Genomic DNA, 21759 nt, shown 5'->3' on the forward strand with positions numbered 1-21759 from the left:
AAGCATTCAGCGTGAGCCACAGAAGCGCAGGGTGTCTCTGGGGTGTAACCTAAGGCAACAGAAAGGAACAGCACGCTCCCAAACCGAGCTTGGACGCGGCTCCACCGTGTATCGCGTGCAGCAGGGGACGAGCCCCGGGACACAGTCACAGCAGCCTTACCCAGTCATGAGGCGGCCTGTGACACTTGAGGCCACCCATGGTGGTCCCAGGGGTGCTGCATGGGCAAATTCTTCTGCCTGTGCAAATGTGTCTGGCGGACTGGGGGAGAAACCTCTGCCTCAGCACTGTCCTGCCCACCCAGAGCACCCCGCCAGGGCCGTGCTACTGTTTTCCACGAGAGCAAGGAATAGTCCTGAGAACTACAAATACCTTTTCTTAAATGCCTGCAAGAGTGCTTGCGAACAGAGCAACCCCTCGAGGGGAACAGGGAAGAGGGTACAAATTTTTCCTCTGAATGGAAGTACCTTGACTTTTAGTTTGGCACTGCAAAAATAACCTCAGTCCTGGAGTGGGAAGATTTGGAGAACTGGTCCGTGATGAGGGCCACTCTTGTGGGCCCTTTCTTCTTCCAGAAAAAACAAAACAAAACAAAACAAAGTTTGTAAGTTAGGTAGAAAGGGATGCAAGGAGGCAGGAGTGACTGGTTGAGAAAGACACTTGCATGTTCTTAGGCAGAAGTGGAGATTAAAATAATCGCTAAAAATGCCTTTAACATAATGGGTCTAGAGTTGAGAGTTCTGCTGAAGTAAAGAGCAGCCCTCAGTTCTGAGCATGTCAACTTGTAAATTCAAGCAAGTAAAGTGCTAGCACACTCCATGGCTTCTTTATGCCACTAAGCTATTCCAGTAGCTCAGCTGCTCAGATGGCTTTACTTCATGGCACATCACGATCTTCTTGAAGCGAGAAACAGAGAACTGAATCCGTGCTGGGAAAAAAGTCTGCTCTGAATGAAGCTCCTCCAGCTGGATTTTTAGTTTGTCAAGGCACAGTCCTACAAATACATCCTCCAGTTTAATAAACCGGACGCTGCCTGAGATTTCATAGATCTTACTAGCAACGTCGGTGGATAAAACGTAGCCAGTCCCTGAACAAAATGGCGGATAGGTGTCTCCTGGATACTCCTCGTTACTCACATACCACTTACTCCCTGGTTTCCTTATAGGGTACTCGTGCGGTTTTAAAAAGCCTGTGAAGAAGCTACTGTTCTTGTTTTTCCTTACAAGCAGCTCAGTGAGGTAAAACACATTGACAAACACGTCGCTGTCAGTCTTCATCACAAAGCTCGACTGAGGACAGTATTTGTGAACCCATTCAATCCCCATCATGGTCTTCAAAGTCAAATTGTAATACGTGTCTGTAAAATTCTTTTGAATGACATCCTTGTATTCCTGGCTTTCAGCCACAACTCCAGCCTGCTGTCTGGGATTCGCTGTGGTTCCCAGGAGGAAATACGCTACAATGCGCCTGCCCGCCACGGTCCTCTCCTTGCCCCAGGTTTGCCGGATGGCCATCCTGGCGTCAGCACGGGGGACGGAGGATGTCACAAGCAGGACGAGGAAAGGGGGGTTTTTATGGCAGTCTGCCTCTGGGAGCAGCAAGAAGCTTTCATCGCTTCTTCTCAGAGTCCATGGGGGGAATGTGGCATTTTGCCTTTTTTCACAAAATATACAAAATTCAGTCAAACGGGTATACAAAATCCATAAGCTAAAAGAGCTGAGCCCTATGAGGCAAATAAAAATATTAATTTTCTTGAAATCCATCTGAAAGAGAAAAGAAGGAATGCTACATTAAAAAATAATAATAATAATTGTTTCTTTCAGTGTTGTATAGCAAACTCCCTGCTATTGCCCAGGCACTTAAAGGCCCAGGTCAGCTGTGAGTGAACCTGTATGTGTGGGGGAGGCCAGGGCACTTGCCCACACATAGACCCATACCCTTGAAAACCCACGCGAGGACCCATCAATGCCAGCTTGCCCTGGCCAATGCTGCGGCCTCCTCAGTGTGTTACAAAACACGACACTGACCCCCTGGCATCCTCACGAGCAGAAACAGGGGAGAAACAGCTGATACATGTCCCGGCCAGATGTGAGAGAGTAACAGTAACAGTCTGAAATACCTTTTTTCTTTGTGCATTTGAGAAGCAGTCGATGCCAGAGGCAGCAAGCCCTGGCTGATTGCCAGACCAAACAGGACCTCTAAGTTCCTCTCATCTTCACCTTCTTCGTGCCCAGCAGGGCTCCTGCACCGATCCCAGCGCCGCTCCCAGCCTTTCTGTCGTACGGGCCATGAGTCACCTCTTGGAGGTCATGCCAGCTGCTTGGAGAAAGAAACAAAACACAACAAAAAGCAGTTGGTCAGATTCCTCTTGTGCTGAGCACGGCTGACTCATCGGTGCGTCCTGAGGAGAAAGAGGGGGGACCTTAACCCACACACCGCTTCTTAGGTGAAACAGGTGGTTGAAACAGTATCATTGCTCATTCATTCACTTGATCATTCATTCGTCGCTGTAACAGATGAGTGCGCTGGGTAACTAGTTACAAATCTAATATAAATTTTGAGAGAGAGAAAAATGACCAGAGGAAACCCCCCATCCCCCCGCAAAAAAAAACAAACAAACAAACAAACAAAAAAAAAACCCACAGTGCCAGGAAAATTACACATGTTCATAAATTAAGTTGGTTAGAAAAGTGCAGTGTTTAATTTATTCATTCTACAACCCCATAGCTCTTTTTTTTTGAGTATTAGGGTGGGGGAATTTTACTAGGGAGAGGCACATTCCCTTCCACTTCCCTTGCTTCTTGTCAAAGAAATGTATCTGGCTTCCCATCCAAACACCGTAGCAAACCAAGTTTACAAGCCTCAGAGCTGTAGGTTTCATGGAAATTCGATCTCTTCAGACCTTCCAAGCAGGAATGTTTTGCCCGGACTCCCCAAAGCCTCATTAGCATCCTTCTGTTCCTCAAACTTAGACAGAGATCCACAACTTCTTCCCTTACCGTGCAATGGAAAGGTTTCGCATGACAGGCATAAATGCATTTTAAAGTCCAAACAGTGTAAGTAAAGTAAAGTAAAGTTCAAGTAAAGTAAAGCACTGCTTTACTGTAGTTCATCCCACAGTGAAATGTATTTTTGTAATGATTCACTAATCAGTTTTGAGAATGTATACAATTTCCACATTTCTTCTGCCCCTTATGTTTAATTTAGACTATTTTTAGATGGAATATGTTTCTGATCTGTTTTTCTCATGTAAGTATAGTTCACAGTAGACTTTGTAGATTATCTTAAAAAAATTAAATTATATAGAGATATGAAAATTTGTGTGTGTGCGTGTGGAAAAATATATGTATACACATACATGTATACATAAGCACATATGGTATCATACCACAATCTGCTCTGCATCTGTTCTTGCTTTCTTCAGTGGCTGGGAGGAGCATATGAATATACTGAAAATTATGTTTTCTGAAAGGAAAAAGTCCCGAGTTTGACAGCCAAGCTGCAGAAAGGATTCACTCCTGTCATCTGCTCTCATGAGACTGTTCAAGGGACTTAGCATCTCAGCAGCTGGAATTGGCGAATACTCACAAACAAAAGCTTTTGCAACTAAGAAAACAGTTGAGAGAATAATTTCCAATGTAAATCTATGGATGCTTTTTCAGCAGTAGTCAAGAGCAAAAGAAAAAAAAAAAAGTACTCATTTTACCCAATTTCAGCAATATCAGACTAATGTGACTATAGTTACACCTGACTTCTTTCCAGGTTTGGTCAGTGCTAAGGAATTCAGGCGAGCAGAGCCGGGTCCCAACAACCATGTCCCCTGGGGCAGGGCCTGGAAGCACCTTGCTGCTACCCCTCCTGCGTGAGACCTGGGCACCCACCACGCTGGTTCTTCACCTTCCCGATACCCCAGCGGTGGCATGGAGGGGATCAGCCCAAACAGCACCCACAGCATCCTCCGGAGAAGTTCCTCTTCGGGTAACTGGCAGGAGACTGACCAGTCACCCCAAGGGCATCATGGCAAGTACTCACTACACTGACTATCAATAGCTCAGGCCTTCCTTTTTCAGGACATATATAAAGAAGTTTACTTTAGACAAAACCGCACGCATACACACGTATGTTCGCACGTCAACCAGTACTTTCACTCTGTCATCACTTTCCTTTGATACTGGCAATGCAAATGTTCGCAATGTTATGTAAATCGTAACGTGCAATTGTAAACTTTGCAAACTGCACATACAGCAGGCCCCTGTCTATAGTTAAAGCTGGATTCTACCTTCTATTGTAACACTTCTATTTCCCCTGTTTTCGGTTCACTTTCTTGACAAAAATCCTTTTGTTTTGCAGTGTTTCCCAGCTGATTTACCACTTTGAAAAGCAATTTGTTAAATTAGCGAGTTCAGATGCTCTTGGGTAATTAGGCTATGAAATCACTCAAACCTTTGCACTCTGGCTTATTTTTAATAGCAAAGTCTCTAGGAAGCTTCAAGTGCTTGTCTCTGGCAACGCACAAGCAGCACGAGAGAGCCCTTGTCAGGCTGCACCCTGCAGGCTTCACTCTGAGGCTCCCTGCTGATTCCTCTAGCAATTGCTGTGTGGCCAGGAAGGGATGTCAGCAACCCAAGTGGTCAATTTTTATTCTATTCTTTACAAAATTAAAATTCACAGTCTGGCAAGCAAAGCTGGTGCCTGTGGATTTTGCAAGGGCTGCAGGTTCAGGCAGAGTCCGACCTGTTGGCCCTGAGTTTCCTATTATCCTCTTTGGGGGCCGAGGGCCTGGGTCGCTGCTGGAGGCCAGCAAGTGCCTCAGTGCCTCAAGCACCCGAATTTGGCCCCACTTCTCCACGCAGGCCTTGCTGAGCAGGCGGCAGGGAGGAAAGTGAGAAATGAAAAGCTTTAAAATACCAATTTGAAGGAACTAAGCTTTCTTTGTTATTCCAGGGCAAAGCTACAAGGTCTAGCAGACTTCCAGCCTTGAGGCCGTGCATGTCGGGCAGCGATCAAGCTGCCGGGTGGCCTGCGGCCAGGGCCACCACGGGGCGAAGCGGAGGCCCAAGCGGCGGACCCAGGGCAGGCCCAACCAGCAGCATTAGAAACGCAAATATCACACATTTAATACCAGCCGGGGGATTGTGATTTTCCTGTGCTAAGGATGAAGAGCAGCATATGTCCCAGCAGGAGTGCTAACGACACCTGCTAAGCTTTGGGGTTTTGTTGTAAATGTAGCTCCCCAAATTGCTCACCGAGAGGCTCTGCGCAATCCAGAGGAGGATCAGACATTATAGAGGTAATAAGAAAATGTCAAGAGCAGCAGAAAACACGTTTCTCCCCCCACCACTAACCTCAAGCGTTTTGGGGGAGCAGGGCCCACCGTGAAGAGCCAGGCACTCCCAGACGCAAGGCAGCAAGGGTGGCAGTGCCTGGGCCGCTCTTGACCCGGGACAGGAGGACACATTCCCCGCCAAAGAGTGCCTTCTATTACTATTTTTAAACAGAAATCCACACAAGACTTTTGTTTTTCCATTCCGGCAGAGGCAGGAGGATACATGAACTTTGGGTGCCTCAGGAGCACGCAGTGCTACCGAGGGTGCCTCAGCAGTCCCAGTTCCTTCCCCACTGCGTCTCCCCTAATCCAGCCCCACCAGGGCCACGTGCATGTGTGTTGCACTAATATTTTTAAGGAGAGTCTTGGGCTCTCCTAGGGGGCCAGGATGTTGCTCAGCGGTTCGGTGATTTGCCCGTGGTTGCAGAGGGAACCAGTGCTGGAACCAAGGAAGAAATCCAGGTCTCCTGCCTCCCCCAGCAAGGTGCTAACTGGGGCACCCAGTTACATGAGAGAGATGAGACCTGGGCATGGTGCTCGAAGAAGAACCTCCTTGGCAGCTGCTGCCAAAGCTTCATCCTTCAGATGGCTACATGTAGTTTTAATTTAAATAGTGCTAGGGAAAAAAAATGTAGAGCAATATGTTCAGTTCTAACTTAGCAGTAGTTGCAAGGAATTCCTGTGCACAGATAAATAATGCAGATACATAGATATGTTTGTGTACCACATTTGCATATTTTTTTGAGCAGCATGGTCACATATGCCACAAATATTATTATAATAAGCAATTAATTCTTTTTCCTAGCTATCAAAAAGAAAAAAAATACAAGAAAAGGGACTGTAAAATATAAAATCAGTTAAAATAAATAAAAATTATTTTTGCAGGCTCTAAAAATTGCATTTATTTGCCTTGAATCTCACTATGATCATACTATGACATGGATGGTTTCAGAATAGCCACCTACCCAGCGTAAACCTTTTTAATCTTGTTATCACTGCGAATAAAAGTTTTTCTCTGTATTACACAAGGTATTATGTTCATGGTTAACTATGACTGTTGCTAAAGAGCAAGCCTATGTATTTAAGCACACCCTTAATACCACAGCTCTCATAAAATGTAACACAGAGGCATACAAACGGTTTTGGCAGGTACCATTCACACATTCACTGTTACAAAGGACAGAACAAAAGTTCAAGTTCTCATCTGCTTAAATATGTGGTCTTTCCAGCTCAGATGGAACAATGCTAAACCAGGGGTTGAGCTTTCCATTACAGGTAGGGCTGCAACGGCCCAGGTCAGAAGCCACGTGGCTGCTGGGCTCTGCCTCCAACAATATCCAGGCAGACAGTGTCTAAAGGAAAATTAAAAAACTGAGCAAGAGGCACAGAGTCTGCATCTCTGCCTTTGTTAGTTCTTGATGTACTTGATCTCATCCACTCATCCACCCAGCCATGATGTTCCATGAGAAGTTAGACAAGATCCTCAAACCTAAAGACACTTTTTCACTCAAGAACAGAAAAAAAAAATCAGAAAGCAGAATTGTAGAATTGTCACAGAAAAGAAACATTTACTCTGAAGAGTTAAAATAAAATATATTTTCAGAAAGTTTAGCCAAGTCATCTTAAAATATCATTTACGTTTTCCATTTTTTTTCCCTAAATTCTTAACAAAATTCTAGTTCTAATAAAGTCCTCTAAAAAGTAAGTATGGATATTTAACTGAGCTAGACTCCTTTCTCAGGCTGGAAAGAAGTTTTGCAGTAAAGGTTGCCACATAAGCTGTTAGAAACCCTGTTGCAGAGTTTGGAAGAAACATACAAAAGTTGTTGCACATCGGATTTCACTTCCATTCTGTACAATAAGCCCGCACTGGTTTATACTGGAGAAGGCTGCTGTTTCATCCCATCTTAGACAATCATTTACCTACTGCACGACACAGCGCTCAAAAAATGAATCACTTTATTCATGAGGCAAGATTTCTAAAAACTTAAATACGCTGGTTAACATCTGTTAGCGGGTAAGATAAGGACAATAAAGGCATTATAAGAAGAGAGATAGGAGTATTATAAGAGAGTCTATTAGGATGACATAAAAGGACACGTAAGTCTTTATAAAGAAATAATAAAAAAAAAATCCCCATTAAGCTTTTGCCCCTAGTACTCCAAGAGCCTGCTCTCTGAGCTATGGAAACACTGAGCTTCAAAAAATATATGTATGCACTTGCTTGCTCTCAAAACAAACTATTTACTGATTTTTCATCATAATGAAAAAAAAAATCAGAACATGGGAATATTCAGGATAAGAGTCTTGTCCCGCTTCCATTTTGTCCCGCTTCCTTGACAGTGATCCGAAGATGGATGAAACAAGAAGGAAAAAGCAGTGCAGAGGAGAGAGAGCTCTGCAGATTGTACAAACATTGTGCAAAACAGGATAGATTACCAATAACGAAATTCCATTGTCAGTCTTAAGTCCTTCATAAGAAAACTTATCCTGAGCCAACACTACCGTGGGATCAGGACTTGTCAGAGCATTATTTTTCAGATGGCTTATTTCCTTGTTTTAACCCAGGGTAACCCTTGTGTTGAACAGTTGAGTCCAGTGCCTGCTCCATGCAATACCCTTCCCCGTGCTTTCTTAGCGTTTGAGGCTGCATTTTTTCCCCTGTCAATACAACAGCTTAGCCAAGGCTCTGAGTGCATGTGCCTATGAACGAGAGAGCCTGGTACTTTTGAAGGAGAGCAATTCTGGGCTTCAGTCCGCTTTCAGGCAGAGCAAAGACATCCCTGGGATAGCAATTCAGGCTCTTTGCACCATCCCGGCCCCACGCCAAGCGCCAACCTGCTATTTGATCAGTGGGGCTAAGGCACAGCGCAACCAAGCAGAAACCCCGCTGTGGGGACCAGCGCTGGCGAGTGCTTTGTAAATACCTCCTTGTCTCTAAAAGTGGGGACTACATGCGCCAGCGTGTGCAGGATCAGGCCCAGCAAGTGCTTTCTTAGTTGTTCACCCAGATCTCACGGATTTTTGTGCTTTTAATCTATTCCTCCAAGCTCAGGAGGAGCAATGAAGAAAACATCGCTCTGCGTTCGTTCCAACCGAGCCTGCCCTTTCAACTGGAGATGGGGGTCACAGACACGAAAAGGAAGCTCAGGGTTAAAACGCCTAACAAATCCTCCAAAAGATAAGATTACTTATTAACAGCTTCATGCCACTGACACAGTGTGCTCCCAGTGCTTGTTAGTCACGCAAAGTGCCTACTTGCATGTTTTAATATGGGATGATAGGTGCAATCCTGAGTTTCTGGAGAAACTCCACACCATGCTAGGGCCAAATACCTCTCAGTGTGGCATCCCCAGGTGCAGGGTCTGGATTTTGATCCAGTTCTGCTTTCCTTAAAACAAGCCTCGCCGGAGACTTGAGGCGAAGCAGGCTCACACCTGCTGTGTTTTAATTCCCTGACACAGAGCCCTACGCGCCAGCGCCGGTGACTCTCCTACGCAGAGGACAGCGGTGGGCGAGTTTCCAAAATCTCTAACGCAGGTTCAAGCAGGCGCTTGCGCGTGACCGGGCTCACCCGTGCACGGTCCTACCTGCCCTTGGCGGCTCTTGCCCGTCGGAAGGAGCCCGCAGCTCCTTCGCTCACGTTCCTGCAGTGCATCCTCCGGCTGGGCGAGCCATGTTGCGCAGGAGCCGCGGCTGCGAGCGTTGCCGGGGGGCGCGGGCTGCACTCGCTCAACTCCTCTCCGATGACCGCGGGGTCGAGCGAGGTGCTCCGCTGTAATCCGTGTGCCCTCGTGGGCAAGGAGCGAGGGAAAGCGGGGATGCGGCGGCGGTAACCGGAGCCCTGTGCCCGTCTGGCGCTCCCTCCCTCCCTGCCTCCTCCCTCTGCCTCACTCCCTCGCTCAAAGGTAAGAGGCTGGCAGTACCACTGCAGCGCGATTGGCAGGGAAAGCAAAGTTAGGAACTGTCTGCAAATGTTTTCATTTTGCATTTGGGGAGGGAGGGGGAGACAGCGCTCTGCCCGGCGCTGCGGTTCGTGCTGCCCGAGCTAAAAACCGCAGCTGAGCGGAGCTAACCCTTGGCGGTGTGCAGAGCTGGGAAAGTTCGGCCCTGCACGCTTCGGTAAAAGCGATACTCCTTGATTTTCATAGCAGGAGAGGAAAGATTTAAAAAAAAAAAAAAAAGGCAGTATGAAAGAACCCTCTAGGTTGCAGGATTTTCGTTTATGAAAAGGGCAAAGGGGAGCAAATATCACTCCCTCTTGGGTTTGAAAAGTAGCAGCATGTGGGCACCCCTTTCCAATCCATATTCCCCACTCTTCCCCCATCACTTCCACTCTTCTCTCCTAGGATCTCTGGGGGCTATTTGAGCCCTCTGACAGTCCATAGTTTCAGCAGTTAGTCAGGGAAACCGTCTTACTCTGGGCAAAGGGAAACCTGTGCTTTGGGGTTGTCCTCAGCCTGGACAAGGGGCTAGCTCCATTTCCAGGGCCATGAGCTGTGCTTCCTGGTGCAGGCTGGTAACTGCAGTATTTTTATCATCATATGTAGACAAGGCATCTTCAAGTGATGGCAATTAACAACAGAGAGTTTCACATGACAACAACTATTAAAGCCAATGACTTCAAGCAAATACCTTTCATCTCTAGGAGCATTGGCTCAAGCAGAAATGAACGCCTGCAAATGAATGATATTGATTAAGCAGCCTATTTCATGTTCCCCCTAACAAGCCTGGGATTTTGAATTTCTAGTGAGAAATACTTCCTTTGATTCATCATTGTCATTTTGAAGACAGTTTGTTCTAGTTTGGCATAAAAAAAAAAAAAGAAAAAAAAAACAAGAGACAAATCAATCACTATGGGCTGCTGGCAGCTCCCTTTCTCCTCCCCCTCCATTCCAAAGATATAGATGGATATAATGAAGCAAACATACAAAATGTTGTTTACTTTTTCTGCATTGAAGGGGACACAACAAAGACAGAGTTCAAAATCCCCACCGGATTTGCTGCAGAGTGGAATTCTCCTACAAATGTAGAGCTTTGCTGTTTTTGCTTCTTTAAGGCAGAAAACAAACCCAGATAGCTTCACTTTCTCATAAAGAGGAAGCACTAGCTGAGTCATTGAAATGCCTTTATCTTTCTCTGCATGCATGACTACTATCTCTGCTATTCAAAGTCCCTCAACCCCTACAACCAGAAACATGTGAGTTTCTGCAAGCACATTTCATGCTCTCCACCTGGAAGTGGGTCGGATCAGTGGACAAGAGGAACTAGCAGAGTGCTGGGACTCATTTCTCTCCCTGCACGGCTCCTTCACCAAAAAGAAAGTCACATAGGTGGATACCCTTGGAACAGTCCTGGCCAAGAAGCGCAAAGATGGGAGAATTCACTGCAGTTTCACATTGAACCTGTTTCCATTGCCTTCAGCTATTCCAGTAAGAGGCTCATGCTCCCAGGCTGCCATGTGAGTTTTAGCAGTTTCTCCACAGCTTTTAGTCCACCCAGCTGTCATTAATGCCAAAGGGTCTGGAGGGCACCCAGTCACACTTCAGCTGGAGATTATACAGGCTAGTATCTAGGAAGGGGAGGAAAACAGCAGGAAAATCTGAAGAAGCTAGCCTAAACAAACCTACTTCCCTATATCTTCAATTCCGGATTTCACTTATTGTGCAGGTCTATCCCTATGCTAGCAAAGCGTTTAAGTACAGTAATATAAATACATGCTTATATTTCACTAGCAGTCAATCTAAGTCACTGTATGTCTAGATGAAGCCGGTCCTTAAAGGGTGAGTCAGGGCCTAAATCAGTACTGTAATTGAACTAAAATAATCTCAGCCTTCTCTAAAAGCACAAAGCTTTAACCTGTCACATCAAATAAAAATTATATGCTTAAACTATAATCTTCCCATTCCCTTAGTCATCAGAAGAGGCTAGATGAAATTAAGAAAAGAGAGCATGGATGTCACCCAGTCGGCCAAGGGAGGGCTGGAGCTCACAGATCCAGATGTTTGCCTCAAGCCAAGGCGAGTTGCTGCCTTCCAAACCCAGTTCACCCACTGCAGCCTGGAAACTTGCAGCCTGGAGCACTGGCTGCGTCAGTGCCCGATGTCAGCACCTGCTCTGACAAGTAACATGCGCTGGACGTGGTCTTGCTGAGTGGCAATCTACAGTGGTGCGTACGAGCTAACTGCAGCATAAGGCAGGCAGCAATAACGTCAAAATGCAAACACCCATCAAGAGATGCCGGTGTTTCATTTGGGCTTGTTGTGTCTTTTTTTTTTTTTTTTTTTTTCTCTAACATCAAGAAAGAAATGAGTGGGAGCTCTGTCCTTGGCTTATTCTGAATGCGTGTGCTGATACGACAGCTGTGGGTGAAGGAAGAGAAACACTTGCAGCTGAAGAGAGTAACGGCTGTGCAGGCTGAGTATAGGGTACTGGGCTTTTAACAGCTTTACTACTTGACTGCAGTGGCCGTTTGCTGGCTTTTTGCCTTAATGCAAAACAAAACTCATTTTTTTTCCTGTGGAAGTTTTTCAAGATCAAGGACATCTGTGGAAATAGAAGTATTTCTACTTCAGAGGGCACAGTCCATGTTATAAAAGTATTAAAAGCAGCACAGAAAGATCCCCAAAAGCAGTACATATATTTTTTTTTTCATATGAGGAGAATCAGTACCAATAAAGTCCACTTGCATAGTAGTAAAATGGCTTCTACCATAATATTTAAAGGAGTGTAACTTTACTGGTTCAAAACCACATCTTTAGCAGATGGCCGTTATCAGTGTGAACTCTGTTGGTAAACTGGGCACATCTGTTATCCCACTAGACATGTAGTTTTTATCTGTATAACAGCATCCACGCTGGGCAGAAGAGCGAGGCAAGGGGTTCCGTAGGGGGAGTGATTATATCAAAGTCATTAAAGCACTGCTATTACTTGTGCAAACAAGGCCTTAAACGCCTATAAAGCTGCTCATACAAAGGGCTCCCTGCTGACCTACTCCAACCCTGCTTTCCATCTTACCTATCCCTCTCCTCCCACCTTGCCCACTTCTCTATCATGCTTAAATAAATTGAGATTCTCAGCTGTGGAGGGTCAAACTCATTCAAATCACTTGCCTGCATATACTTGTCTTAACAAAGCTTCAACTAAGAGAGAAAGCTGAATTGGCCCATTTTTTTATATTATTTTGCTTGTTTCTGCAGGGAAAAAGCTTAAACCGCCCATATACTGTTTGCATCTGAGCTAAGAGGCGGCACGTAAAGAGAAATAATCAGTAGAAGGACTAAATAAAATCATAGAATCATAGAATCATAGAATCATAGAATGCTTAGGGTTGGAAGGGACCTCTAGAGATCATCTAGTCCAACCCCCCTGCATACGCAGGGACACCTAAAGCACGTGGCACAGGACTGCATCCAAGCGGGTTTTGAAGATCTCCAGAGAAGGAGACTCCACAACCTCTCTGGGCAGCCTGTTCCAGGGCTCTGTCACCCTCACTGTTAAGAAATTTTTCCTTAAGTTCCTATGGAATTTTTGATGTTTCAGTTTCCGGCCATTTCCTCTAGTCCTATCAGTGGCCACCACTGAAAAGAGACCATGACCGTCCTCTGCACTCCCTCCCTTGAGGTATTTATATACACTGATTAGATCCCCTCTCAGCCTTCTCTTCTCCAGGCTGAACAGGCCCAGCTCCCTCAGCCTCTCCTCATAGGGCAGATGTTCCAGGCCCCTGATCATCCTTGTAGCCCTGCGCTGGACTCTCTCCAGCAGCTCCACATCCCTCTTGTACTGTGGAGCCCAGAACTGGACACAGTACTCCAGATGCGGCCTCACCAGGGCTGAGTAGAGGGGCAGGATCACCTCCCTCGACCTGCTGGAGATGCTCTTCTTAATGTAGCCCAGGATCCCATTGGCCTTCTTGGCCACGAGGGCACACTGCTGCCTCATGGTCAACTTGTCGTCCACCATGACACCCAGGTCTTTCTCCGCAGAGCTGCTCTCCACAAGGTCGGTCCCCAGCCTGTACTGGTGTCTGGGGTTATTCCTCCCCAGGTGCAGGACCTTGCACTTGGCCTTGTTGAATTGCATGAGGTTTTTCACCGCCCAGTTGTCCAGTCTGTCCAGGTCCCTCTGGATGGCAGCACAGCCCTCTGGGGTATCGGCTACTCCTCCCAGTTTGGTATCATCAGCAAACTTGCTGAGGGAGCACTCTGTGCCTTCATCCAGGTCATTGATGAATAAATTGAACAGGACTGGACCAAGGACTGACCCCTGGGGGACCCCACTAGCCACAGGCCTCCAAGTAGACTCTGCACCGCTGATCACCACTCTCTGGGCCCTGCCATCCAGCCAGTTCCTAATCCATCTCACTGTGCACTCATCTACCCCACACTTCCAGAGCTTGCCCAGGAGGATGTTGTGAGGGACGGTGTCAAAAGCCTTGGTGAAGTCGAGATAGACGACATCCACCGCTCTCCCCTCGTCTATCCAGCCGGTCATTTCATCATAGAAGGCTATCAGGTTAGTCAGGCAAGATTTTCCCTTGGTGAATCCATGCTGACTACTCTTGAGCACCTTCTTGTCCTCCATGTGCCTGGAGACAACAGCCAGTATGAGCCGTTCCATCACTTTTCCGGGGACGGAGGTGAGGCTGACTGGCCTGTAGTTGCCTGGGTCCTCCTTCTTGCCTTTTTTGAAGACTGAATCAGTGAATGGAAACGCTTTAACATATCTATAGTACCTAAAAAGTGTCGTTCATTTATGTTTACAAAAGATGCAGTAATTAAAATTGGTTTTATCACGCTTTTCTAATACAAACTTTTATCTATTATGAGTAGCAAAGCAAGTCGGTGATATGTTAACAAAAATTACATTTAAAGGTACAAATGCAAGTAGTATTCCAGTAAACCAAGCCCTTACTGTCTACTTATCTCTATATGGAACTACAGAAGGGTCCTCGCAAAGGGCGAGGGACTTGTATGCGTTTATCCAGCTCCTACTGAAGCTATAAATTCATTCCTCAAGCAACTGTAGCAACACTAAGTCAATGGAAGACTTTAGACATATTTTTAGACATTTATTTAATTTGGTATAAAGCCTCCAACATATCTTCAGATGCTGGTCGTTATTTTACTGACATTAATTCCTGGTAGAGCTTGGGGCAATTCATCTACTGAGAACAGCTGAAGCTACATCCTACGCCTTGTACTGATGCAAGCAGAGCGACGCGCTCATTAACAGTCTCCTGACTTGGTTTTTTCTTAATTATTTACTACCGAGGGGCTGGTGGCTGCTGGCCACGTGCAAGGGAGCCTGCCAGGAGCCCAGCGCGGGGCCGTGAGCCCCGGGCCGCGCTCGCGGCTGGCAGAGCCGGTGGCAGTGGCCGAGCGGAGCGGGAAGGCGCCCAGACAGCGGGCGGCTCCCTGCAGCGCCGCGTTTAATTTGGGGAGCGCGGAGCCACCGGCCAGCAGGCGCGTTACGAGCTCCACAACGCGCGCCAGGAGCGACGTCGGGCTGAACTGCCGTTTACCTTTTGGAGAGGAACTGCAGCTCGGTGTGAAGACTGTGAGTGGCGGAAAAGCTCTGCTTCTGCTGATAAGCTGCCAAAGTAGTTAGCCGTCCATGTTGTTGTTTTTCTTGCCTCCTTTCCTGCTATGCTTTTGTCTGCTGGAGATTATGTCCTGTTCAAGGGAACCTTATTATTCTTTATAAGCAGAAATAGACCCTGATCGAGTTGCCTTTTGATTTTCTTTTGAATTAACTTGCAGAAAAATTCCCAATAGTCTCCTTAAATTGTCGGTGGCTTGAGACAAGGACTGCACACGTTCTGTGTCCTCACAGCCCATGACGCTGCATGATCCTGACTGCGGTTTGGGAACTTACAATAACAGAGACTTCCTCATTGTTGCCATGAGGACACATTATCCAGCACTCCAGAAATGCCTGCAGTTCCCTCCTGAGCTCTTTCCAACATGCTTAGATTTTGCCTAAAGATGATAAAACTGTATGCTGTTTGCCAGTACTGGTTTCACTGATGTGAATGCTAACTCAATGCCTCCTCCATTTTACTCCTCAGGGGCCAGTGAGTTCAGCCCCTTGCTGCTTGTGACCTCTCAGACCCCTTGAGAGTCATGGCTGACTGGGGCAACGTGGTGTGTCCTACAAAGGTGACCTACATGCAGCGCTCAGATCAGTCACTTCTGAGTCTTTTCTTTCATAGGCTGAGTGAATAGAGCAGAATACATGTCGCATTTGCTGGCCTGTTTTCTGGAGTCCAGATCCTCTTAACCCTTCTTATCCCTTCCATATTCCTCTTGGAGAGTGAGACCAAGGTCAGTGAGACCCTCTAAGTGTCCTACACATGCTCTGCCCCAAGGTAAGACAATGCCCTCAAGTTCCTCCTCATACAGAAGCTGGAAGTTGGAGCTTAAGCCTTTAAGGAAGTCACGGCTTCCTGACAGTGCAGGTTATGAAATGCTGGAACCAACTGAAGAGTACAAAACAACCTCATCCTCACTACCTGGGGTGTTTTAGGGTGCTTCTAGAAGGAACACATCTCTGTGAGGAGCAGGCAGGACATGCAGGGGACCATAAGCGGCTAGAGCTCGCCCTGCCTGCCCTGGGAACCTGCAACGCTCTGAATCCTCCCTAAATGCCCTTTTTCATGATAGGTAAGCTCACAGCAGGCTCTGAGCACTAGTTTAAGCAATGATGATAATCAAATCATATGCTCCAGGGCCTCAACCTGCAGGAATGAGAAAAGCATTTCTTTTCACCCCTGCCTACTGCACACATAGCTGGATGTACTTAGAGGATTTTGTTTGTTTCTCTTGGCCTTGCCCGTTGGCTTGAAGCATAAAAAAAAAAAAAAAGAAAGAAAAAAAAATATGCACAATTAGGTGCTGGTCACTGGGCCAGAATAGTCTCAAAGCTACAAGATGTGGATCTCGTTCACATGCTCTGCTTTCTGCTGATCTCCGGATGGGGATCAAGAAGGGATTTCTGCTCCCAAACCAAATGCCTGACTGGGGCAGGCATAAAGGAGTTAGTTACTTTTATTCTGCACCAGAGGTTACGGCTCAGCTGCCACATCTTCCCCAGAGCAATCACCTGTCTTACGGACACCCGAAGAGCTGGTTATTCCTCTTCTGCCAAGCTCCACTAGCATCTAAAAGGACTTTAATCTCCTAATGAATGTTATCCAAAAGGCAAGTCCAGACCATCTCTAAGATGCGCTAAAAAAGCACTGAAAAGAGCATGAAGCTCTTTGGACCCTCTCCTGCACAGCAGTGCTGGTGCATGCCTTGCACACAGCAGCCCAGTGCCTGGGCCCTGCTTCAGAAACTGAGAAACCTACCTGCCAGGGCCTCAGAAATATCGTCAAAGAAATTTCACTGTCTTCCTTTTTCCCAGGAAAGTGCAAGGGATATGGTCATATTGAAAGGCATGAACCAACCTTGCAACTGGAAAGCATCCAGAAGCAAAAGCTGGTGGTAGGAGAGCCTCACAAGTGAAAACACAGTACAGTTATACAACAAAATGAATGATAGCTTGGAAGGCACATTCACCCTAAGGAAAAGTGCTGAACCTTGCAGAAAGTAGGTGCACAGAGCGGATACCTCAGTTTTTCTTCTTCTCCCTTTATGGTATCACGTTATTTCTTATCTGTCAGTTGTGAAGCATTAAGGATAAACTCCAGAGGTTCACAGTATCCAGCACAGAGCTGTGTCCCTCGGAGGAATGGGCCTATCTGCTGTGCCAGAAATATGATCATTCAGATATAACTCTGAGAAATAGATCCCTCTGAGCTGCTGGGATTAGTTTTTTGTGTATTTATTTACTTATTTATTTACTTATTTGTTAGCAGCATGATCTTTTACTAGGGTGGTAAGAGAACAAATGCCAAGAGTAAGTTTTCCAACAGCATATTTTTGATCTGGCTCAAAATGAGCGTTGTCAACAGAAAAGCTTCAGTTCAATTAGGTTAAAAACAAGCACACTAAAGCTTTCATATTAAAAAAAATAATAAAATAAAGATATTATTATCTGCTTTTTTTGCCTCTTCTCTGTATTTTAAAGAAACATCAGTATTTCCCAGAAGAAAAATAGTTCATGTTAGAAAACACATTTCTAGAAAGCTTGCAGAATGATTTTTCCCAAAGCACCAGCAGAACTGTGAGCTGGAGACACAGAAATGAATTTACAATCAAGTGTTTGCTCCAAATGTCAGCTTTGGAGGAGAGGAGAGGAGAGGAGAGGAGAGGAGAGGAGAGGAGAGGAGAGGAGAGGAGAGGAGAGGAGAGGAGAGGAGAGGAGAGGAGAGGAGAGGAGAGGAGAGGAGAGGAGAGGAGAGGAGAGGAGAGGAGAGGAGAGGAGAGGAGAGGAGAGGAGAGGAGGAGATGTTTGCCACAAGAGAAGATAAGACCATTCGGTGAACTTTCATTTCTTTAAAATCCATTTTCTGATTTTATAAAGCACGGCCACATAAGTGCCTGAAATGAAATAACTGCTGCAGTTATGTTTTAAGGTAAACCTTGTTTGTCAATATAGTCCTCAATCCATCTGTTTAAAAAGTCTGCTCTCCTGCACCGTGAGGCTTTTTCTGTTACCTAGGAGGTATTGTTTGCAGTGATTTAGTGAACTGAGTGAAACTGCTAGCCCTAGCAGTATTTATCATCATCTTTTAAATATTAATACTTAAAGAGTTGTGCTTTTTTCCTCATGTTGTTGTTTTCCTTATTTTCTGTAGTTGCTATTTTTTTCAGATGAATGACACTGAATATTGGTAGCCAGATATCCATCTTCCCTGTAATTTCCTGGGTATGTAACCCGCGCCTCACTTCTACAGCAGCAGCTTCCTACTTTTTTTTATTATTTTTATTTTTTCCAGAATGCCTTATAGGGTACGTGAGGGGATGAACCCAGCAAGGAGGAAGAGCCTCCCAAGGCCCTGACGTGCGGAGCGGGGAGTCCAGACCCTTGTTGAGGATGGGGGCGGGCAGGCGCTGCGGCGGAGAAGCCTCCCTTGGACACTGGTGGGTTTTGTGTGTCCCTCGCGGGCTGGTAAAACACTCCCTGCTCTTCAGGTGTGTCTGCTTGGGGCCGGAATTTCCCTGTGTGCTTGCAGCACTTGCCTTGGATATGGGAAACCCCGAGATCATTTAAGAGTCACTAAATAAAATAAGTAAATAGTCACTGGGCCTTGATCTCCTCTTTGCCTCATCCAAATAAGAAACTTGAGCGCAAAGCCTCCTTTTTGTGATTTTTCCCTTCATCACTTTGTCTTTTCTCCGCGTAGGGACAGCTTCATGAGTCTAGGTCTCTCCAGAGCTGAGATTTGCTGGACTATTTGCTCAGATCATCCCCTTTTCAACTCTGACCCATGAAAGACTCACTCGAAGACACTGGTACCATGGGAGTGCATGCAGTATTCAGACAAATGTTTATATATTTAGTTCTGGCTGCTCACTTTGCAGATGTTTCTTTATGAAAGACGCCGTTTTATCATTAAAAATATATTTCCTAAATTCTGGCAGACATTTTCAACTTGCTCTGTTTGTAAGATTTTTATCCCGTCTTTAGTTTGTATCCACCCTCTCAAACTCCCGGAGGAAGGAACCCATAACCAAGCCCGGGTTGGGCATCCGGAGACATCCCCACAAAAGGGGGGTGTCAGCACCCCAAAAGCTGCCACCAGGCACTGCTTTGGGTGCTCAGAGCAGGAAACCCCTGCGTGCAACCTGGGGGCACAGCCACATAAAGGTTAGTAACCTTTAGCACAGCATCAGGACACATATAGGAGTAAAGACCGTATCGGTCCTGGCTCCCTGCTGACCGCTTAATCAGCGTGCTGCTTTCTGCCCTTCGGGGAAATTCAGGAAATGGAATCGTAATTGAGAACGAAAGGAGCTTCTCACGTGGACTCAGCCCTTGCATTAACAACTGCAAAACATACCCTGCGCCATTTACCCCAATATATTGTTACTGCTTGGTTAATTCAGCAGTTTCAGTGTGCACGGTTCAGTAAAACGAGCTCTGCCTAGGAAGGGCATTCAGATACGGACAGATACTAAAGACACAAACTCCTCCTGCTCATATCATTTAAGAGCTTTGGAGTAATTACATGAGCATGGAGTAATGACATGGAGCACGTCAAACTCACATTTTCCCCCTCTGCTCCTTGGTCTCAAAAATGTTTCAATGCTAATATCACAATTCCTTGCCGGCGCCTGCCTGAGCACAGAAAAGCTTTTGTTGCACAGATTAAACTGCAATCAGGGGCCTCCTGGACCGTGAGAGCCCCAGCACCGATGGCCACGGAGCACCCGCAGCAACGTCACCGCTTTGGCGTGCCGGAGATCTGCTCTGCCAGTGCCTAGTTCTGCAGGAGAATTAGATAAATAAAATCCCCAAAACACGTGGCCATGTAGCAGTGTGTAACCAATGCCTTAGACCATAGAGAAACATAAATCCAAAGCACGAGAACTGAACTTATTAGTAAATACAAATAAATATAGAAAATAATCATGTAAATATATGTTAGTGATATATATGAGGTATAAATAAATTTTAAAAACCAGCAACTCTTTACACAGTTGTAGACTGCAGTGTCTCTAGCTCGGTTATCTTAAGGTTTTCACTTAAAGCATCAAATTTGAATGCCTGTAATTCCATCCTCCCCAAAATTTGTTAAGTGCAAAGTGTATCTTCTGGGTAGGACGAGGGTCATTACGAACCCATTCTGTTATCATAGAAAAAGGTATTGGGCTCAGGGGACTGGGTGGATGAAAAGCTGATGCACTTGCTTAGATGTCTAAGATCTTTAATGACAGAATATTTCAAAAATAAATACTTCACCAACTTCAGATCTAGCAAGTATAACCTGTTTTCTTTGGACTATATTTTTAAACTGGTGTCAATTTAAAATGCCCTTAAAAAAATACTCCCCCCTCCCGCAGAGACTCTAAAATCCTGCCAAAAATGCCAAAAATCCTGCCCAGCGCCACAGCCCTGGACTCTTTGGCTGGTCCCATGTGCAGCCTGGCACCGCGACGGCTGCCAAGGGCTGCTCCGAGGCACCCTGCAGCCAGCACGGTGTTTTTCTGGACTTTGGTCCTCTCTTTTTTTTCATTGAAACATTGGGAAAAAATGTGAACTGTTAAGGTTAGAACAAGCTGGGGGACAATATTTCCCAAACAAGAAACACTTGACATTTAGCAAAATTGTATTTCTAAAAGCAACGTTTCCTCACATCCCTAAGTGTGTGTGTATATATCGACAGTTACATACTACATTTTTTCTACTATATCTTGAACGTTAACCCATACCCTCTGCAATGAACCTGCTACGCAGCACTTTAATACGAAGTGACTATTTCAGGATAATGTATCAAAGCCTGCCACTTTCCACCCTTCTTTACAAGTCAGCTGCTCCACCGTAAAGTCCATTACCACCCTAAAAGAAAACAAACGCATCCGTCTACATTCTTATTTCCCTTGACACCAGAATATTTTCTCACATTTCCAAGTAAGCTTTCATGCCTCTATTGGAAGCCACAACAACAAGACCGACAAAAGAGCAGTTGGACTAACACCTACCTGTCTGTCTTCTTCATGAGAAGTAGGAAACAACAATAATTTTCTTGTACACCAGCTGACATGAGCCTAGGAACTAGACAATTTGTCTCTTTACTGTCCTTATCACTTGCCCACAGATGCCTGGACGCTGAAGAGCTCTCATATTTGGGAACTAACTACTAGTCCCTTCACTTAGGAGCGGAAGGATGCATGATGAATAGAGCTGCCTCAAAAATGTAACACTCTAGTTGAAATAAAATTATTGCAGATGACTGGAAAATGTTTGGGGTCTTAAAAGAGGAAATTGAAAGAAATTATTTATTTCTGGCTTTCTTCTGAATATTTCTCTTTTGTTTTCTTCTAAAAAAAAAAAAAAACCAACCCCCCCAAAAAAGTCTGTTGAATACTGATTCAAAAGAAAATAGCTCCTTTTGTAAAATTTCATAAAAATTTGAAAAGGTCCTTAATCTTTGCTTTTGCAACGCATTTTATTTTCAGTAAAACTCCTTTAGAAGCAATGACTGATACAAAAGATTTTAGCTGACCAATCAAAAGAGAGTCACTGGGGTCATTATTTTTGCCCAGGAGACCCCTGGCATTTTTTTCTGCAAGTTCCATAAAGTTAAGAGTTTCTCTCCAAACTCGCGCTTCTGTTTCCACTCACATTTTTCCTCTGATAACTACAGTTACAAACCAGCTCTCCTCAGCGGTTCCGGCTCTTCAGTTTTCTGCCATCCTTGACTGCTGTCCCATTGACTTTTCAGCACTTCTTTCCATGTATCAACAAACAACACCCTCTTGGATGTGTCTTTACTTGTCTCATCTGGGTTCAGGCAGATTTTCCCGGCACACAGAGTTCAGGT

At 45.5% G+C, this 21759-nt stretch overlaps 1 protein-coding gene across 1 annotated transcript; it reads right to left on the reverse strand.

Annotated features, from left to right (window-relative positions):
• Window positions 1-321: 321 nt before the first annotated feature.
• On the reverse strand, window positions 322-1799 carry B3GALT5 (beta-1,3-galactosyltransferase 5). Its single transcript, XM_010217959.2, has one exon. It carries the CDS (start codon window positions 1759-1761, stop codon window positions 826-828), a length of 936 nt encoding a protein of 311 aa, XP_010216261.2. The 5' UTR covers window positions 1762-1799; the 3' UTR covers window positions 322-825.
• Between the last annotated feature and the right edge of the window lie 19960 nt (window positions 1800-21759).

Source organism: Tinamus guttatus, unplaced genomic scaffold (genome assembly GCF_059628265.1).
Source record: "Tinamus guttatus ecotype Peru unplaced genomic scaffold, ASM5962826v1 Tinamus_guttatus_pri_ptg001602l, whole genome shotgun sequence".
Classification (NCBI taxonomy): Eukaryota; Metazoa; Chordata; class Aves; order Tinamiformes; family Tinamidae; genus Tinamus; species Tinamus guttatus.